This window comes from Lissotriton helveticus, chromosome 11, assembly GCF_964261635.1.
Source record: "Lissotriton helveticus chromosome 11, aLisHel1.1, whole genome shotgun sequence".
NCBI lineage: Eukaryota > Metazoa > Chordata > Amphibia > Caudata > Salamandridae > Lissotriton > Lissotriton helveticus.
In genome coordinates this window covers 8,534,478-8,553,700 of record NC_136072.1, presented here as the reverse complement: position 1 = coordinate 8,553,700, position 19,223 = coordinate 8,534,478, and the positions used below count along the sequence as shown (strand labels likewise).

At 45.7% G+C, this 19,223-nt stretch overlaps 1 protein-coding gene across 1 annotated transcript in view; it reads right to left on the bottom strand.

Moving 5' to 3' along the window:
- LOC144792080 (putative cation-transporting ATPase 13A4) overlaps nucleotides 1-19,223 on the bottom strand; it is a 315,751-nt gene that overhangs the window by 254,299 nt on the left and 42,229 nt on the right. The window contains exon 2 of the mRNA XM_078666931.1: nucleotides 358-531. Coding sequence (XP_078523057.1) covers nucleotides 358-531 — 174 coding nt within the window. The remainder of the gene's footprint in view (nucleotides 1-357; nucleotides 532-19,223) is intronic.

The window sequence follows — 19,223 nt, the reverse complement described above, 5'->3', positions numbered from 1 at the left end:
AGACCTAAAAATGAAAGATAGACAACCTCCCTCTACTTTCCCAAGGTCTGCAACCATGTTGTATTAACATCAAAACTGCCTCAAGTCTTGCAGTTCAGGAAGGACTGTAAAAATCCATCTCTTCAAAGCAAATGACATCTGGTAGCATTAGAAATCACCACCCATATACATGCTGCCTTCGTGTTAATGATTCCTACCATGTCCCCAGGGTCCTGACCCCAGCTTAGCACACCCTTTGCAATCAGCAAAGTCCCACAGAGATATTACAAATATAACAGAAGTACTATTGCCCAAGAATGTGTTTTTTGTGTTGAGCACTCGGTCATCCAACCCAACTCAACAACCAAGGCTCCTTACCGTGGTCCTCAGTAATAGGACATCCGCGTCTTTCAAGGTGGACGGCGTACAGTTCGCCCACACCTCCCACTCCGGCTTCCAGTAGAACAGAAAGAGAAGGAGGCCAAGGGACAGGATGTGACCAATGATGCACAACACCCTTCGGCATGGATGTGTCTTGTATCCAAACAGTTGCTGCGAAGAAAAAGCACAAACATGGAGCATGAAAGTAACTGACTTTCATGGAGCACCTTCTTCCAATTCATAGACATTGAACATCATGAACGTTGTTGATCTCTGTGTAGTTGCACATTTTTTGGCATTGCAAATACTTGCAGCAGTGCACTCTACACCCTCAGTTATGAACTGTGCAACATTTACAGGAGTTACTTAAATGCATACTTTGATCCACATATACAGTACATGGGTAGCTTCTTTTGCAGAAGTACAACCTTCACATTAACAATTCATTAATTAAACAAATGTGTCATGTGTAGGCTGAAATGTGGCAAATGAAATCCCTGAAATTTCAAAGTTCAAAACCAAGGTTTATTGCCTCAGATTCTCCTGAGTGTAGGAAAATGTGAAAGACAGAACTGTATTTTAGAGAAATGACCAAAGAAACATCAGAAGAAACCCATGTAACTATTGTCAACCAGTGAGGTCAATGACTTAACAGAAGAAGGCTAGGATCAACATATTTGAATTGGGCGCCTGATACACAAATTGGTGTAATAATGACACATGTCGGACAGTGACCAGCAAGAACAAAACCACTTTGTTCTTAGCCAATCACATATTGAAGGGGAGAGAGGAAGTGGAAGTATCTGGCAATAGACCGTGTCGAAAATCTTCTGCATGTGAAGTGGTGGTCGACGGCTGAACTAGTGGTGTGCATAACTATTGCTTTCTTATTCTTTTTACAGATCATATTTGCCAACTAAAAAGGTGCCCTTTGATTCCTGGATGAGTAGAGGCACTAGTAGTGTGGCTTGCTTCCCTCCCACCAGTGCCAGAAGATCCCTGGATTTGAGTCCCCTGTAATCCTTGATGCACGGGTCCATGATCTGTGAGCGATTACAGGTCAGATTCACCAATCGGGTGTGTTATGGTCAGAGATTTTACGTTTTGAATTAGGCCCTTTAGTCCCAATCCACCACAGGAGTTTATTTTTAAATCCTACAGGACACCCCAGGAGGCACTTACAGCCTCACAGGGTGTCAGGTACAGGCCAATAGCAGGTCCCACTGGTCAGTTGCAAGAAAGGCCTCTGATAGCTTGCTGTGTTCCTATAGCCAATCCAATCCAATCCAATCCAAAAATTCTTTATTTCGGCCATATAGACCATAAAAGATGCAGTGCAAGACATTACATACAATAAAATACATTTTTTTTTAAATAAAAATACATAAAATAAAATTCACTCGCCCAGCGGGGAAAGAATTAAAAAACACTAGAAAGTTCAGGAGGCTTCAGAGGTTTTTTTCTTTCTAATCAACCATATAGCCATAAGAAATTTGGAAACAGCGAACACAATGTGGCCCAGGGTACTGGTTTTCAGGATCCTGTATGCCTGTGCATACTCTCTGAACCCTAGGTTCTTGCATAACGGCGCTATCCAATGTTTCCTGGGCCTTTGATATGCGGGGCACACAAACAAAATGTGGAGATCATCTTCCAAGTGGCTGTTACAGCAGGGACATGTTTTATCGTCCCCGTTGGTCCACTTGCAAGTGTATGAGTTAATAGGGAGTGTGCCAAGCCTCCATTGAACAAACAGTTTCCTCGCCAGGATAGGGAAGATAAAATCCATAAAAGGTTCAAAAACATATGAATTTTTGGAATCTAAAAATCGCAAAGTAAGGGTGCCGCTGTTTTGAGCGTCCATCAAGTGTGCAAGGGACCTATCTTTGTAGATTTGTGACAGGGCTCTGCGCGAGATTGTTTGACAGCCTCGCGCAGGGTCCTCCCAGAGGTCGCGGAGATTCATGGCAATCTGTTCGTTTTTCACAAAGGCAAGCCAGGGGATTTTACCACTGCAGTTCAAGCTCATGACGTGGGTAAGATCCTCCCTATAGTAATGAAGTTCATTCGTAGACCAGAGCCTGTGCCAGAACTTCACTGGCTTTGACACAAGCTCCTCTGCAATAGGGGGGAGACCCATGTCCATTCTCAGAGGCAGAAGTGGCGTGGCACGTGGGAGAGCCAATAGGCGCCTTAAGAAACTATTTTCAACTGTTGATAAGTCCTTCACCGCTTTATGCCCCCACAACAACTCACTGCCATACATGGCCGCTGCCTTGGCCTGGGACCTATAAGTTTCAAGGGCCGGACTTATAGGCTTGAAGGAAGAAGTATTGGCCACCTTCAAAATTGCGCCCGACAGTTGGGACAGTTTAACCCTAGATCGTTCTATCTGGCGGTCCCATGATAAATTTTCCTGCAATGTTACCCCCAGATATATGAAGGTAGACACCCTCTCAAGGCTGGCAGTCCCCAGGGTGGGATTGGGCCTAGTTTTAGTAGGTGGGTTAAAGATCATAAACTTGGTCTTCTCTGTGTTCACCTCCAACCCGTGCTGACGACAGAAAAGACCAAATCCATCCAGGATCCTCTGGATCCCCATAGGAGATTTGGAAAGGAGGAGGGTGTCATCGGCAAACATAATTGCCGGTACCCTCCTACCTGCCAAACATGGGGCGTCGTTGTTCTTGACATTTTCCAGGTGTGAGATGACATTATTGATGAATAAACAAAACAGGGTTGGTGCCAAGACACAACCCTGCCTCACCCCTCGACGGACGGGGAACCTGGATGATAAATTGCCATCTCTCCCACACCTGACCTGCGCATAGTTGTTCTCATGCAGCCTGGCTAAGATGTTAAGTAGCTGGGGGGGAACTCCTAGCTTTTCCAGCACCTCCCACAGTTTCCTGCGCGGGACTAGGTCAAAGGCTGACCTCAGATCCACGAAGACCATGTACAATCTTCCCCCCTCGATCCTCACCGTCTTCCAGTAGAGGAGGACGAGGCGGAAGATCTGGTCCATGGTCGACGTGTTTTTCCTGAAGCCAGCCTGCAAGGGACTCATGATGTCATTATCCTCTACCCAGTCTAATAGATGGTTCAAAATAAGACGCGCAAAAAGCTTTTGGGGGACTTCTATAAGGCTAATTGGCCTGTAGTTTGCCGGACTCAGAGGGGACCCTTTCTTATGAATCGGCACTATTTCAGCCCCTAACCAGGAGGGAGGGACCGCTATACCTCCTAATATAGCATTAAAAAGGATAAGAAGGTACGGGCCCCAGATGTCAGGATGGTGTCTAAACAGATCACCGGGTAGCTTGTCCAGCCCCGGTGCCTTCCCCAGCGCCAAGCGCTCCAGTGCTATCTTCACCTCACCTAGGGAAAATTCCAGGGCCATATCTGGAGGACAGGGGAACTCCGCCGCCATCCCTTCGGGCCATAGAGTGGTTTCTTGATATAATGCTCCGAAATGGGCCTCCTAAACAGAGGGGGCTATATTGGGTTCTACTGCGGATATAAGATCCCCTGTTCCGTTATTAACCAGGGCCCAGAATTTTCTAGAGTCTTTGGATTTCAGGGCTTCAATCAGTTCGTGCCAATGGTTCCAATCCCACTCTGCCCTTGCGCTGGCTAGTGCTAACTTATACTCCCTCCTAAGGGCTACAACCCTCGCCTTGTCACTACCTTCTTTAATGGCGGAAAGTAGCTCAGATTTAGTTTTCCTGCAAGTAGAGGTGTACCAGGTCGCGGTACGAGTCACTTTCCTTCTTAAGGGCACCACCGGGTTGAAAACATCTGCAAGGTCCCTGACCAAGGCCTGATGGATGCCAGATAGTCTCTCATTGTAATCAGAGGGTCTTAGTTGGTTAATGAGAGCATCCACCTCCTGGAACCTGGGGAGTGCTATGCCATATAACTTGTTAATAGCATCTTCTTTGTCAACCAACTTCCCCCATTTCACCCGACGCCTACTTGTAGTAAGGAGTATATCCCCCTGGTCAACTCCGGTGTCAGTAGTTGTCAGCCCTGCTGCAGGGGCTGGATACTGAATCTCCACCAAGAGGGAATTGTGGTCACTATCTGTTCTCGGTACCACTCTAAAGTCTTGAACTTTAGACCACAGGGAGATGTCTATGAATATGTAGTCCAGCCTTGACTCATGACCCTTTCTATTGAATGAGCACACCGATGGAGTGTCGGAAGGGGTGCGCCCATTGCACGCCCTCAGTGCAAAGTGCAAAGTGAGGGAAGTAAGTTGTATTACCAACGGAGACCAAGCTTTGGGGTGAGGTGAGGAGGAGGGTGGAACTCCCCAGTGATCGTCCTCGGCAGTGAAGGGACCCTCCATTAGACCCTCCAGGGGTTCGAAGTGGCAATTGAAGTCCCCTCCCATCACTATTTTCAGGTCACCTGGCAGTTGTCCTAGAAAAGATGAGAGTTCGACTAGGGTAGAGGATTCATTGCCCACAGCGACTGGTCGTGAATAAACATTAACAATGGCCCAAGTTCTTTTACCAGGCCATCTGAGGAGCACACACTGAATGTCCTGTGAGAGTGTGTCCATCCTTTCCACCTGGCACCCAATGTGGCTCGCCACCCAGATTGCTAGACCGCCCGAAGGTCTCCCCCTCCCATTCCACTTTGCCGGGATTTCAGAAATATCATACCCCCTCCTAGACTGTGGTTCCCTTGCCCACGTCTCCTGGAAAAGGAGGATATCACTTTTGTTAACCAGGGTTTCCCACTCCGGGGTGCCCACCTTATTTATGATGCCTGCCACATTCCAGGAGAGAATACTCAACCCTGAGCCTTGAGGTTGCGAACCTGCTTCACTTAATACGGGCGAGATGTCGTGTGCATGCTTAGCCGGATCACCCAAACCGGTTATGGTGGGCGACGGGATGGGTAATACAACAAGCTCCACTGGTTGCAATGTAGAAGCAATGCGTTTGCTTGATGATCCCTCAACTTGTACTGGGATGCTTCCCAAGAAGGTCCCCCCCTCATTGAGAGAGACCTGGATCTTTTTGTCATTTGCGGGATGAGGTATACCCTCCCCCCTGTCTGGAACCCCAAGGGCAGATTTTTCTGAGTGTTGTAGTATATCTCCCCATTGTGGTCAATCTACTTGGTCCAGGCAGGAAAATCTGTTCTGGTGAATGAAATTGCCATAAGCGGGAAGTGTGTTATGCTTGGGTCTATACCGTGAACCATCTATTGCGAAGCCCACTCTAGTGCAGCTCTGTTCCCTCCCCACAACTAGGTTAGAGACATTTGGGTAGAAGTGTGAGAGGGATACTAAATCTATGTTGGACTTATCCGGGCTTACCAGCCAGTTGCAGATATAAGGGGCAACCAGTGGGCTTTTAAAGCTAATTATAATACAGTCCCCTGCCCTATTCTTGGGGGTGACTCCAATCCATGGGATCCTTCTAACCATCAACACATCTCCTTTGATGTTAGGAGGGAGGGGCCTGTTAATGTTGAGCCAGCTAATTACCTTATTGCGAAGTGAGTCCTGTGGCTCTCTAGTGTCGCCAGTGAGCTCAGGAACTCCCACCATAATCGCTGTATAAGGCACTGCCTCAGGGGGCAGGTTGACCGCCCTACGCCTAGTATTAGAGCTAATGGGACGACCAGTATATTCATTGGTGGCACACCCCTCACTCATTGGTTGGGGTGGTGTCGGTGGCTTGGATCTTCTAGGTGCAGGGACAGGGGGCCTACGGGTTTGTGAAGGGGGCAGTAGGGGGACATGACTACCTGTAATACTGTGTTGTGCCCCAATCTGGGCCTGTGTGCTTGTTTCAACAGTAGGAGGTCCATTCCCCACAGGTTCTCGAGGAGCCGTCTGTGCGCTTAGGCCCAACCCCCCGCTAGGACTATTTCTATTGTATGCGTTTTCTATAGCTATGAGTCTAGCGTCTATAGAGTCCAATTTTACAGATAAGGGTTCCAATAGGTTCTTGAGGATGTCCGTAAGTGAACTAATTAGAGCATCTGTGACATTAGGTGGGGGTCCACCAAATATAAATGGCCCAGAGCACCCTGGTACAACTGTGACAGATGGCGAGCCTAATTGACCAGACCCAATACCCGGGGAAGTGATATCGGGAGATGCCGAAATATCCGTGCTGGCATCCAGTATTGGATTGGTTATGTCCACTTTAGCCCTTTTTGCCCCCGTTAGCTCCCTTGACCTTTTCCTTTTCGGCGGATGGTCCACTCTGCTGCCTACGGGTTCCGTTAGCACTACAACTTGGCCCCCGTCCAGCGACTTGGTCATTTCCGCACAATTCACATAGGGAGTGGTCTCCACCGCCCGGAAAGACGCAAGGACTCACTATCCCTTGGTAAGTTTGACGGGGTCCTAAGTTGTTGGAGGACTGACTCAATTGTCTCGCCAATGCTGTCCAAAAGTGATAGATGGGTATCGTGAAGGGGTATTGGAGTACTAACATCAATTGAAGAGGAGTCCGAAGGGCCCACAGACACATTTTCAGTGATCACCTCAGGGAGAGTGTCTTGCACTGTGTGACCTTTCTTGACCGCAGCACTGGCCTTGGGAAAAAAAAATTCAAGTGTACTAGAGCACTGTTGGGCAGACTTGCTCCTGGATACTCTGGTAGCCATGGGGAGGGAACAATCGGGGAGAGCAGGCTAATGAAGACAAGGGCAAAGACTTGGGACAGGCACGACGTTAGAGGGGAGGCCTATAGCTTGTACAGGAGGTCAGCCTTATGACTTGCAGTCCACCTCTTAGTATTGAGTATAGAGGGAGCAGGTCCAGTCCTTTTCTGTTCTCCTTCATGCCCAGAGAGTGTTACGAAGTGGGTGCCCGGAGTTGGAGCATTATGCTTGACACAAGCTAGCAGGTGCGGATGACTCATGACCCTAACCAATGGGGTAAAATTTTCCTGGGCCACCAATCCCCACTTTGAACATTTTCAGGAAGAGGATAGTCTTCGGCCACTCTAAACCTGGACTCTGTGGCCTGGGGAGTATACTATGGTGCTCCTAGTGTCCTCCTACATCCAATTCTAAACCCCAAACTGAATCAGCCACTGTTCCCAAATTAAACCAGGTGACATAAGTCTGCTAGGCCAAAAGCAAGGGTTCTCTAGCTATCAAACAGTGGATACAGAAGAATTCTCTTGAGACAATGCTCTCTACCTTTCAAGTGCACCCCAAGTGTTATATGTAAAACCGGCAAATCTGTAGAGTAGGAGTTAACGCTCCAGCAGGATTTGACACATTGTCAAAATGGATGCTCACAGCCCCACCCTGTAGTCTGTGAGGTTCATACAAGGTCTCTCTGCCGGGCCTATTTTTTGCTCCTGGGAAGCATGCCAAACCTTTTTCACACCTATTCAAATTCACATCACTGAATGATAGAAGCTGGAGATAAAATGCAAATTAGCATTAAGGAATTTCAAGCAGGGAAAAGCTCACTTTCTAAAACATACTTTTCCTTAATATTTATTAAAAGTCTGACTTCTCCACTGAATTATGTATTTAATAAAAATGTTTCATTATTTTTCTAGCTAGTCTCATTCCCGAGCTACAGTATTAGGATTTTTATTTTTACTCTGGTTTTCTTCATAAGACAGCTAGACTTCCCCCAGTGAAAATGTCTTTTAGGTGCTATATAATGACATGTTATTATATTTATACATGTCCCACTTTTAACTACTATGTGTGAGGATTTGGGTGTATGATATGATATGGCCATGGGGGTCTTATTGTGGAACACACTTGTCATCCGTTCAGGTTAAAATTGTCTATACATACGTCTTTTTGTGTGAACACTACTTCAAAATTTAAAATATGTGGGATAGATGTTCACATTTCCATTTTAATGTCTGGTGAGTTCAGTTCACTCATTTTTCACATTACCGGGCGTGGATGGTGGATAGATGTCACTTTATTTATGCACCTTTTTCATCACATTAGTTTATGAGATAGGTTACATTCTTTTTCTGTCAAGAAAGTACAGATGATGAGAGTAAGCAAACTGGTGAGTACCAACCAGCAGCTCCATGGATGGTGCTTACGTGAGTCAGTTTCTGACCCACCTCACATTTTTTCTTTATTATACTGATCAGCCCATTTGGAGACCATTGGCTGATGGGCCTGTGACCAGTATTGGGTGGCTGATGATTTTTTAAAAACGAATAACACATATAGGTGAGCATGACCTGATAAATAACCATACCTCACCAAGGTTTAAGACGTGATACCCATTTGACAGAGATTATTTATAGTTGTTATGCGTTTCTTATAACCAGGCTTTTTTTTTGTGTAGGCTAGTTTGCAAACCTTTAGTTCAACCCTGGGTAGCTGTGGCTTGGAGCAGCAAGGTTTGACAAAGGCACAGTAGGTAAAGCATTTAACAGCACCAAACAACTGAATAAGAAAGTCATACAAAAAGAAAGACACCTGTGAGAAAGTGCCATCTTTCTTGCATTGGTATGCCCCCACTTTTTTTCTGAACTGCTGATGTGCTTTGACTGAGTGTGCCCTGGGTTCCTGCCAACCAGGTACCCAGGGCCTGTGTTCCTTCCCTAAAACTAAGTTACATCTGAAACCTAATTGGCATCTCTGGCCACCTGTCAGCCCCTAGTAAATGGTACCCTAGGTACCCGGGGCATGGTGACCAGAGAAGACCACTGAGGGCTGCAGCACTTATTGTGCCACTCTCAGGGGCCCTGTACGCTGACACCCACACACTTCCTTTGCAGGCTGAGTGCCTGAGTACGGAACCAAACAAAGAGTCGACATGGCACACATCCCTGTGTAAGAACACTGATTGTAGCACAACTGTGCTACATACCCAATCGCACAGCTATGACAAAATACGATGCAAGCTTCTCTTGTTCAAATTGATTTTATTCTATGTTTTTCACATTTCATCCAGCTTGACTTTCAACACGATGGAAACCATCCAAACGTCCATTTGCTTCACATAAAATTCAGTAAACTCTTGATGATAGCAGAACACTAGTGAGGTTTTGGTTAATGTGTATTGATTAGGATTGGACTTTAAGTAAAAAGACTGTAAAATGTTTTTTGAAAAATGTTTTTTGTGTAATCAGAATAGTTGTGCACTGGGAAAAGACGGGAAAAGAAGGAGGTCCTCATCCTCGGACAATCCCCATCTGCCTGGGACGACTCCTGGTGGCCCACGGCGCTGGGCACCACACCGAACCCCACGGACCACGCTCGCAACCTGGGATTCATCCTGGACTCCTCAATCACAATGGCCACGCAAGTCAACGCCGTCTCATCCGCCTGCTTCAGCACCCTGAGCATGCTATCAAAAATCTTCAGGTGGATCCCCACCGAAACCAGAAAGACCGTCACCCAGGCCCTCGTAACCAGCCGACTGGACTACGGAAACGCCCTATATGCCGGAACCACTACCAAACTTCAGAAACGACTTCAAAGCATACAGAACGCCTCCGCACGACTCATCCTCGACATCCCTCGCCACAGCCACATATCCGCCCACCTGAGAAACCTGCACTGGCTCCCCGTCAACAAGAGGATCACGTTCAGGCTCCTCACCCAAGCACACAAAGCGCTCCACGACATGGGCGCCGAATACCTCAACAGCCGCCTCTCCTTCCACACCCCCACCCGCCAGCTCCACTTCGCCAGCCTCGCCCTCGCCACCGTCCCACGGATTCGCTGAACCACTACTGGAGGAAGATCGTTCTCCTACCTGGCAGCCAAAACTTGGAACTCCCTCCCCGCACACCTACGACTGACCCAGGACCACCTCACCTTCAGGAAACACCTCAAGACCTGGCTATTCGAGAACTAGCAGCACACCCTTCCCCCAGCGCCTTGATTGGGAAGATTAACATGGGTTTTTATCTTATCTTTATATCTAAACAGCTGCCCCTGACGAAGGGCAATTAAAATGCCCGAAATGCATCGGGATCAAGATTTTAGCTCTAATTCATGAAGTAAGTGTCCTGATGTTATGTATTAAGAGGTCTAGATGGGCACAACTATTTTATGTGAAGCAAATGTACGTTTGGATGTTTTCCATCGTGTCGAAAAGCAGCTGGATGAAATGTGAAAAACATAGAATAAAATGAATTTGAAAAAGAGAAGCTTGCATCTTATTCTGTCATAGCTGTGCGATTGGGTATTTAGCACAGTTTTGCTGCAATCAGTGTTCTTATACATATCCGTGCTTGAGGCGAGGCACGGGCCCACTCTGCACGCAAAAAGGAGTCTATCTTGAATAAAAAGAAAAGAAAAGCGAAAAGCAGGTGTGCAACTGCTTCTTCTCTGCACACATCCCTGTGTGCCATGCCCACAGAACCCACTGCCCTGGCATACCTCAGTCCCCCCTCTAGCTCGGTGACCTATGCCAGAGGTGTGGGTACAGGTGCATGAGCCAGTACCCAGGGCCATTCCTGGACACTGTAAGTGCAGTGATGCCATTAAAAGTATATGGTGCTGGGAGGTTGACATTACGAACTCCATAGCACCATAATGGCTACACTGGAGACTGACAAGTTTGGTACCAAACTTCTCAGCACATTAAACCCGCACTGATGCCAGTGTGGGATTTAATGTAAAATGCACCAGAGGGCATCTTAGAGATACCCCCTGAAACCCTAACCTACGTCTGGTCTGAGTGGCTGCAGAGGCTGCCACACAGCAGACATGTTGCTGGACTCCTGGGTAGGAGAGCCCCCGCTCTCCTGGGCCTGCAACAATGCACATCCTGGGTGAGGTGCTGGGTCTCCTCCCCCAGGATGGACAGGGGAAAGCTTCAAAGGCATGCCGCCTCTGTGAGCTTCCCCAGTCCATTTGCTGTACCCAGCAACCAGACCCCACCAGTCCTAACCCCCACTCTGGCGGTAAGACTGGCGGGAAAAACTACGTCAGGAAGGGGGGGTGCCAACCCTTGCCAACTCCACCCCTCAGGTGGAGGAGGCGAGGTGAAGCACGACCCCGGGCTCCCCGGATGGGGAGTCCTGCCCAATCCCAGCTAGGCCCCTGCCCCCTCCCACAGGAGAGGATCAGGCTAAGGGGTGTACTCACCCCAGGACAGGGACCCATTGGTCCCTGACCTTGCCCTACCTGTTACACCCCTAAATTTAGTATTTAGGGGCTCCCTGAACCTTCCTTCCTGAGATTCTGATACCAAAAAGAAGAAAGAAGATCAAGAAGAAGAAGACCTGCTGCGCAGCTGCTAACAACATGACAACAACAACTGACTTGGCCCCAGCCCTACCCACCTGTTGATCCTGGAACCTGCTCCTGCCTAAACACGGCGACTCCTGTGGACAGCAACCTTGGGACACCCAGAGGACCTGCCTGCCGGGACCCTCTTGAAGATTGGAACTCCCTTCAGCAGAGGATCTGCTGCAAAAACCCACCTGGTTCCAGCCAGGAAACTCTGGACCAGCTCACTCTGCACCAGCCGAGCCCGGGCCGGGCCCAACCAAACCAAGACCACAAGGACGTCCCCCCGGCGACTGGGACCCGAAGTCCAGTGCCCAAAGACCCTCCTCGACGAACCAGACGACGCCTGCAGACTCAGAACCAGGGGCCACCCCAACCGTGACCAGACGAGGGTAAGCTTTTCCGACACCCAAAGACACCCCTGCACCCGGCGCCCTACAGCCCCCTGTGCCTCCTTTTGGAGTACCTACCTGTGCTCCAACACCCCAGCTTACCTCTCGAAGTGCTGGTTGCCCCTGGAGAGTCTCCGCCCCCGAGCATGCAACATTTGTTCCTTTTTGACCTTTCCTATTGGATAACATTGAGCGCCCGATGGCTCAAAAGCACCCTGCACCCAGCCGCCCGAGTGCCACTGTGAGGGATCAAGGTTCAAATGAAGTGCAGGACACCAGAGATAAAATCCATAGGTGTTTTATTGTAGATCCATAACTAGAGACCTCATCCACCAAAGAGCAGCTGCCAAATGACTAGTCACAGAACTTAACATTCTAAATAACCCCATTCTGTAATGGAACATAGTGAGACAGTATTACTAGGGGATCACTGACATAATATCGACGACACAAATATCGAGATACACAAATATCGAGTCAAAAATATCGATTGACAAAATATCGACTCCCTATCTTCAAACAGGTAAGTACCAAAATATCGACTCCAAAATATCGACTTACAAAAATATAGACTGTCAAAATATCGATTTTTTTAAATGTCTTAAAATTAAGTTAAAACTAATATAGTAATAAATATATTTAATATAAACTTAGAAATAATTAATAATTTTTTTTAATTTTAATAAACAATTTATATAATTAAAAAAATTATATTTATATTATTAAATAAACATATATAACATTTTAGAAAATGTTTAAAATTAATTGTTACAACTATAGTGAGTTCAACATTAGCAAAAGTGTTGGATAGCGTAGAGGTAAAATTTACTACTCCCACTCCAGTGGGTACAACAGTAGGGAAAGCGCTGGATAGCGTATAGGTTAAAATTACTATTCCCACTCCAGGGATGTATGACGTTACAACGCATACTTTTACAACGCCTACCATTACAACAAAACTTTTACAACGCAAACACTTTTACAACGCATACATTTACAACGCAAGATTTTACAACGCATATACCTTTACAACGCATACCATTACAACGTAAGTATTGGTAAGTATATAATAATTTTTTGAATATAAATTAATAAAAAATATTATAATATAATTTAATATAATTTAATTTTATAAAATACATTTAATTTAAATGTAATTTTACTTTATTTTTACAAAGTACCCCTGTACCCCAAAAACCCAAAACTGACCCTGAACCCTAAAAATACCCCTTTACCCATAAACTGAAAACTGACCCTGAACCCTAAAAATACCCCTTTACCCGAAAACTGACCCTGACCCCTAAAAATACCCCTTTACCCCAAAAACTGAAAACTGACCCTGAACCCTAAAAATACCCCTTTACCCAAAAACTGAAAACTGACCCTGAACCCTAAAAATACCCCTTTACCCCAAAAACTGAAAACTGACCCTGAACCCTAAAAATACCCCTTTACCCCAAAAACTGAAAACTTACCCTGAACCCTAAAAATACCCCTTTACCCAAAAACTGAAAACTGACCCTGAACCCTAAAAATACCCCTTTACCCCAAAAACTGAAAACTGACCCTGAACCCTAAAAATACCCCTTTACCCAAAAACTGAAAACTGACCCTGAACCCTAAAAATACCCCTTTACCCAAAAACTGAAAACTGACCCTGAACCCTAAAAATACCCCTTTACCCAAAAACTGAAAACTGACCCTGAACCCTAAAAATACCCCTTTACCTAAAAACTGAAAACTGACCCTGATCCCTAAAAATACCCCTTTACCCCAAAAACTGAAAACTGACCCTGAACCCTAAAAATACCCCTTTACCCAAAAACAGAAAACTGACCCTGAACCCTAAAATTTATATATTTATCAATTAATCAATTATAATTAATTACCAATTATATTTTAATTAATTACCAATTAATAATTAATTAACAATTAATTCTAAATAAATATCAATACATAAATTAACATATTTAATTAATTATAATTAAATTACTTCCCACCCTATTCCCCTATAAACCCACAACCCGCTACAGAAAATAAATTACTAAAATTAAAATATTTATCAATTAATCAATTATAATTAATTACCAATTATATTTTAATTAATTACCAATTAATAATTAATTAACAATTAATTCTAAATAAATATCAATAAATAAATTAACATATTTAATTAATTATAATAAAATTACTTCCCACCCTATTCCCCAATAAACCCACAACCCGCTACAGAAAATAAATTACTAAAATTAATTTTTTTTTATCAATTAATCAATTATAATTAATTACCAATTATATTTTAATTAATTACCAATTAATAATTAATTAACAATTAATTCTAAATATATATCAATAAATAAATTAACATATTTAATTAATTAGAATTAAATTACTTCCCACCCTATTCCCCTATAAACCCACAACCCGCTACAGACTTATATTACACAAAAAATAAAAATTATTATTAACTTACCTTAAATTCGATATTTTTGTTGTCTATATTATGTCTAGTCGATATTATGTCCATTCTATATTTTTGATTCGATATTATGTCCATTCTATTCGATATTAATTTTCTCTAGTCGATATTTTTGTTGTCTATATTATGTCTAGTCGATATTATGTCCATTCTATATTTTTTACTCGATATTCTGTCCAGTCGAAATAAAAGACTCGATATTATGACGCCGTCTCCTCGTCATGCTTCAACATCCTGCGCATGCTACGTAAGATCTTCCGGTGGATCCCCACCGAGACGAGGAAGACGGTCACCCAAGCCCTCGTCACCAGCCGACTGGACTACGGCAACGCCCTCTACGCCGGAACCACGGCCAAACTCCAGAAGAGACTCCAGCGGATCCAGAACGCCTCGGCGAGACTCATCCTCGACATCCCCCGACGCAGCCACATCACCGGACACCTGAGAGATCTGCACTGGCTCCCGGTCAACAAGAGAATCACCTTCCGGCTCCTCACCCACGCGCACAAAGCCCTACACGACCAAGGCCCGAGCTACCTCAACAACCGGATCAGCTTCTACACTCCCAAGCGCCTCCTCAGATCAACCAACCACGCCCTCGCCGCCGTCCCCCGCATCCGAAGAGCGACAACAGGAGGAAGATCCTTCTCCTACCTGGCAGCCAAGACCTGGAACTCACTTCCGACCAATCTGCGCCTGACCCAAGACCACCTCTCCTTCAGGAAGAAGCTCAAGACCTGGCTGTTCGAGCAGTAGCGGCACCCCCCCCCCCTCCCAGCGCCTTGAGACCCTACGGGTGAGTAGTGCGCTCTACAAATGACTTGATTGATTGATTGATTGATATGACTGTACACCATTACTAGGGTGGGAGAACACAGTGAAGGATACCACAGCACCTCCCTCCCATCACCAACAGTAAAGAAGTGAAATAAAGTACAACAAAATAAAATTTAAGAAGTGACAAAATCGCTCAACCGAGAGGAAGGAATTCTCGGTCTCGTGGATCTTCTCACTTCCCCTGCATTCGACAGCGAGGAAGAAGAAGAAGATGAGGCATCAGGAATGAGAGTATTAGAGTGACAAACAACAATTCTACTGAGATTCCAAACTTTATGATCTTCAGTCCTGACTGCGTTGCCTAAAAGTTTGATGACTTTTATAGGCTTGCTGAATTTGGAAAAACCAAACTTCCTCTCTGGTAACTTGATTCTTACCACATCACCTACACACACCACGGTCTTTTTAACAGCATTTCTTTTATCATAAACACACTTTCTTTCATGCATCTTCTCTAACTCTTTCTCTTTCCAACTGGTGGTGTCACGTGTGTTGTCGGGAGACCCCGCTGACTGACCAATTTTCTTAGAGACCCAAGCTGGTTTAAGCGGGGTACAAGCAGCTCTACCTTTGAAAAAAATTAAGGGTGTGACACCAGTGGAAGTGTGTGTAGTGAATCTGTATTCACAAACTTTCTTTTCAAGAGCTTCTTCCCAATTGCTCTTAGAAACGAAAGCCAGCTGCATGGCCTCCTTAAGGACTTTAATAAATCTCTCAACAACACCATTGCTTTTCGGGTGATATACAGCGGCTCGCTTATGAACAATACTCCTCTCATTGAAAAATTTCTCAACAATATCAGACGTGAACTGCACGCTATTATCAGTGAGAACAGAACAAGGTAAACCCTCACTAGCAAACAGTTCATCTAGAAAGGAGATGACAGACGAAGAATTCACACAAGAAACTACCTTAATGAAAGGCCATCTGGAGAACATATCCACACACACTAAAACATATTTGTCCTGACTATTTACCTTCACAGGACCCAAAATGTCTAAAGAGATGTCTACCCAGGGTCCTTCAGATTGTTTTCTAATAACCATAGGCTGTGTTCTACATTTCAAGATTTTGTCGCTTGCTGAACACTGCACACAATCACGTACCAATCTTTCAATTTCAGTATCCATGGCGGGCCACCAATACACATCTCTGACTCTCGCCTTAGTTTTTGCAATACCCATGTGACTGGAGTGTGCGAAATTAATAACCTTGGGCCTTAAACTTACAGGAGGTATCAGTCTACTTCCTCTGACTAAAAAACCCTCTAGTATAGCGAGTTCATCTTTTACAGACCAAAATCCCTTAATGTCTTCACAACAGTCTTTCTTTTGGCACCATCCATCACGCACAAACCCAGCAACTCATTGAAGAACTGAATCAGAATCTAATTCGGAGAACCATGCACTTTCAGTGATAACACCCTGTGTGACAACACAAACTTTGAATCTCTCAAAGGGATCATCAAAACCAAGAGAAGAATCATCCGGGTTGTCTTGTACCTCATCGCCGGTAAGCCTGGATAAGCAGTCTGCAAGCACATTGTTAGCGCCTGGTAAGTAAGAGACCTTAAATTCAAAGTCCTGCAAAGACACAACCCACTTCCTTATTCTGCGAGAAATGCAATCTAGACCCTTCTTCCCAAAGACTTCTTTAAGTGGCTTATGGTCAGAAACAACTGTGAAGTTCTTACCCCACACAAACTTCTTAAGTTTATGAACTGCCCAATATACAGCTAAGGCTTCTTTTTCAACTACTGAGTAATTACATTCTTTACAACAAGGGGTGGTGATGGACAGAGTCTCTGAATTAAGCAGAGTACTCTCACCCAGTCAAGAGATCAGGGCTAGATCCAACACCGTTTTTTAGCTCATTGCACCATCCCAGTTTCAGAACCCGGCTGTATGCAAATTAGTCTGTCCCTGGCCCAGTGCATCATGGGAACAGGGCAGACCAGACTACAAAAGCCAATTCTTACACTGGGAAGGAAACAAGCTTCCGGGGACCGGTTTCTGCCATTTCAGGCGTCTTCGGCCCGGCTTGCTTGAATCCTGATGGTGCAATGAGCAAGGGACTCACATCTGAGTATACCCTTCCACGCTTAGGGTGGACAAAATTATTTACAACAAGGGGTGGTGATGGACAGAGTCTCTGAATTAAGCAGAGTACTCTCACCCAGTCAAGAGATCAGGGCTAGATCCAACACCGTTTTTTAGCTCATTGCACCATCCCAGTTTCAGAACCCGGCTGTATGCAAATTAGTCTGTCCCTGGCCCAGTGCATCATGGGAACAGGGCAGACCAGACTACAAAAGCCAATTCTTACACTGGGAAGGAAACAAGCTTCGGGGGACCGGTTTCTGCCATTTCAGGCGTCTTCGGCCCGGCTTGCTTGAATCCTGATGGTGCAATGAGCAAGGGACTCACATCTGAGTATACCCTTCCACGCTTAGGGTGGACAAAATTATTTACAACAAGGGGTGGTGATGGACAGAGTCTCTGAATTAAGCAGAGTACTCTCACCCAGTCAAGAGATCAGGGCTAGATCCAACACCGTTTTTTAGCTCATTGCACCATCCCAGTTTCAGAACCCGGCTGTATGCAAATTAGTCTGTCCCTGGCCCAGTGCATCATGGGAACAGGGCAGACCAGACTACAAAAGCCAATTCTTACACTGGGAAGGAAACAAGCTTCCGGGGACCGGTTTCTGCCATTTCAGGCGTCTTCGGCCCGGCTTGCTTGAATCCTGATGGTGCAATGAGCAAGGGACTCACATCTGAGTATACCCTTCCACGCTTAGGGTGGACAAAATTATTTACAACAAGGGGTGGTGATGGACAGAGTCTCTGAATTAAGCAGAGTACTCTCACCCAGTCAAGAGATCAGGGCTAGATCCAACACCGTTTTTTAGCTCATTGCACCATCCCAGTTTCAGAACCCGGCTGTATGCAAATTAGTCTGTCCCTGGCCCAGTGCATCATGGGAACAGGGCAGACCAGACTACAAAAGCCAATTCTTACACTGGGAAGGAAACAAGCTTCCGGGGACCGGTTTCTGCCATTTCAGGCGTCTTCGGCCCGGCTTGCTTGAATCCTGATGGTGCAATGAGCAAGGGACTCACATCTGAGTATACCCTTCCACGCTTAGGGTGGACAAAATTATTTACAACAAGGGGTGGTGATGGACAGAGTCTCTGAATTAAGCAGAGTACTCTCACCCAGTCAAGAGATCAGGGCTAGATCCAACACCGTTTTTTAGCTCATTGCACCATCCCAGTTTCAGAACCCGGCTGTATGCAAATTAGTCTGTCCCTGGCCCAGTGCATCATGGGAACAGGGCAGACCAGACTACAAAAGCCAATTCTTACACTGGGAAGGAAACAAGCTTCCGGGGACCGGTTTCTGCCATTTCAGGCGTCTTCGGCCCAGCTTGCTTGAATCCTGATGGTGCAATGAGCAAGGGACTCACATCTGAGTATACCCTTCCACGCTTAGGGTGGACAAAATTATTTACAACAAGGGGTGGTGATGGACAGAGTCTCTGAATTAAGCAGAGTACTCTCACCCAGTCAAGAGATCAGGGCTAGATCCAACACCGTTTTTTAGCTCATTGCACCATCCCAGTTTCAGAACCCGGCTGTATGCAAATTAGTCTGTCCCTGGCCCAGTGCATCATGGGAACAGGGCAGACCAGACTACAAAAGCCAATTCTTACACTGGGAAGGAAACAAGCTTCCGGGGACCGGTTTCTGCCATTTCAGGCGTCTTCGGCCCGGCTTGCTTGAATCCTGATGGTGCAATGAGCAAGGGACTCACATCTGAGTATACCCTTCCACGCTTAGGGTGGACAAAATTATTTACAACAAGGGGTGGTGATGGACAGAGTCTCTGAATTAAGCAGAGTACTCTCACCCAGTCAAGAGATCAGGGCTAGATCCAACACCGT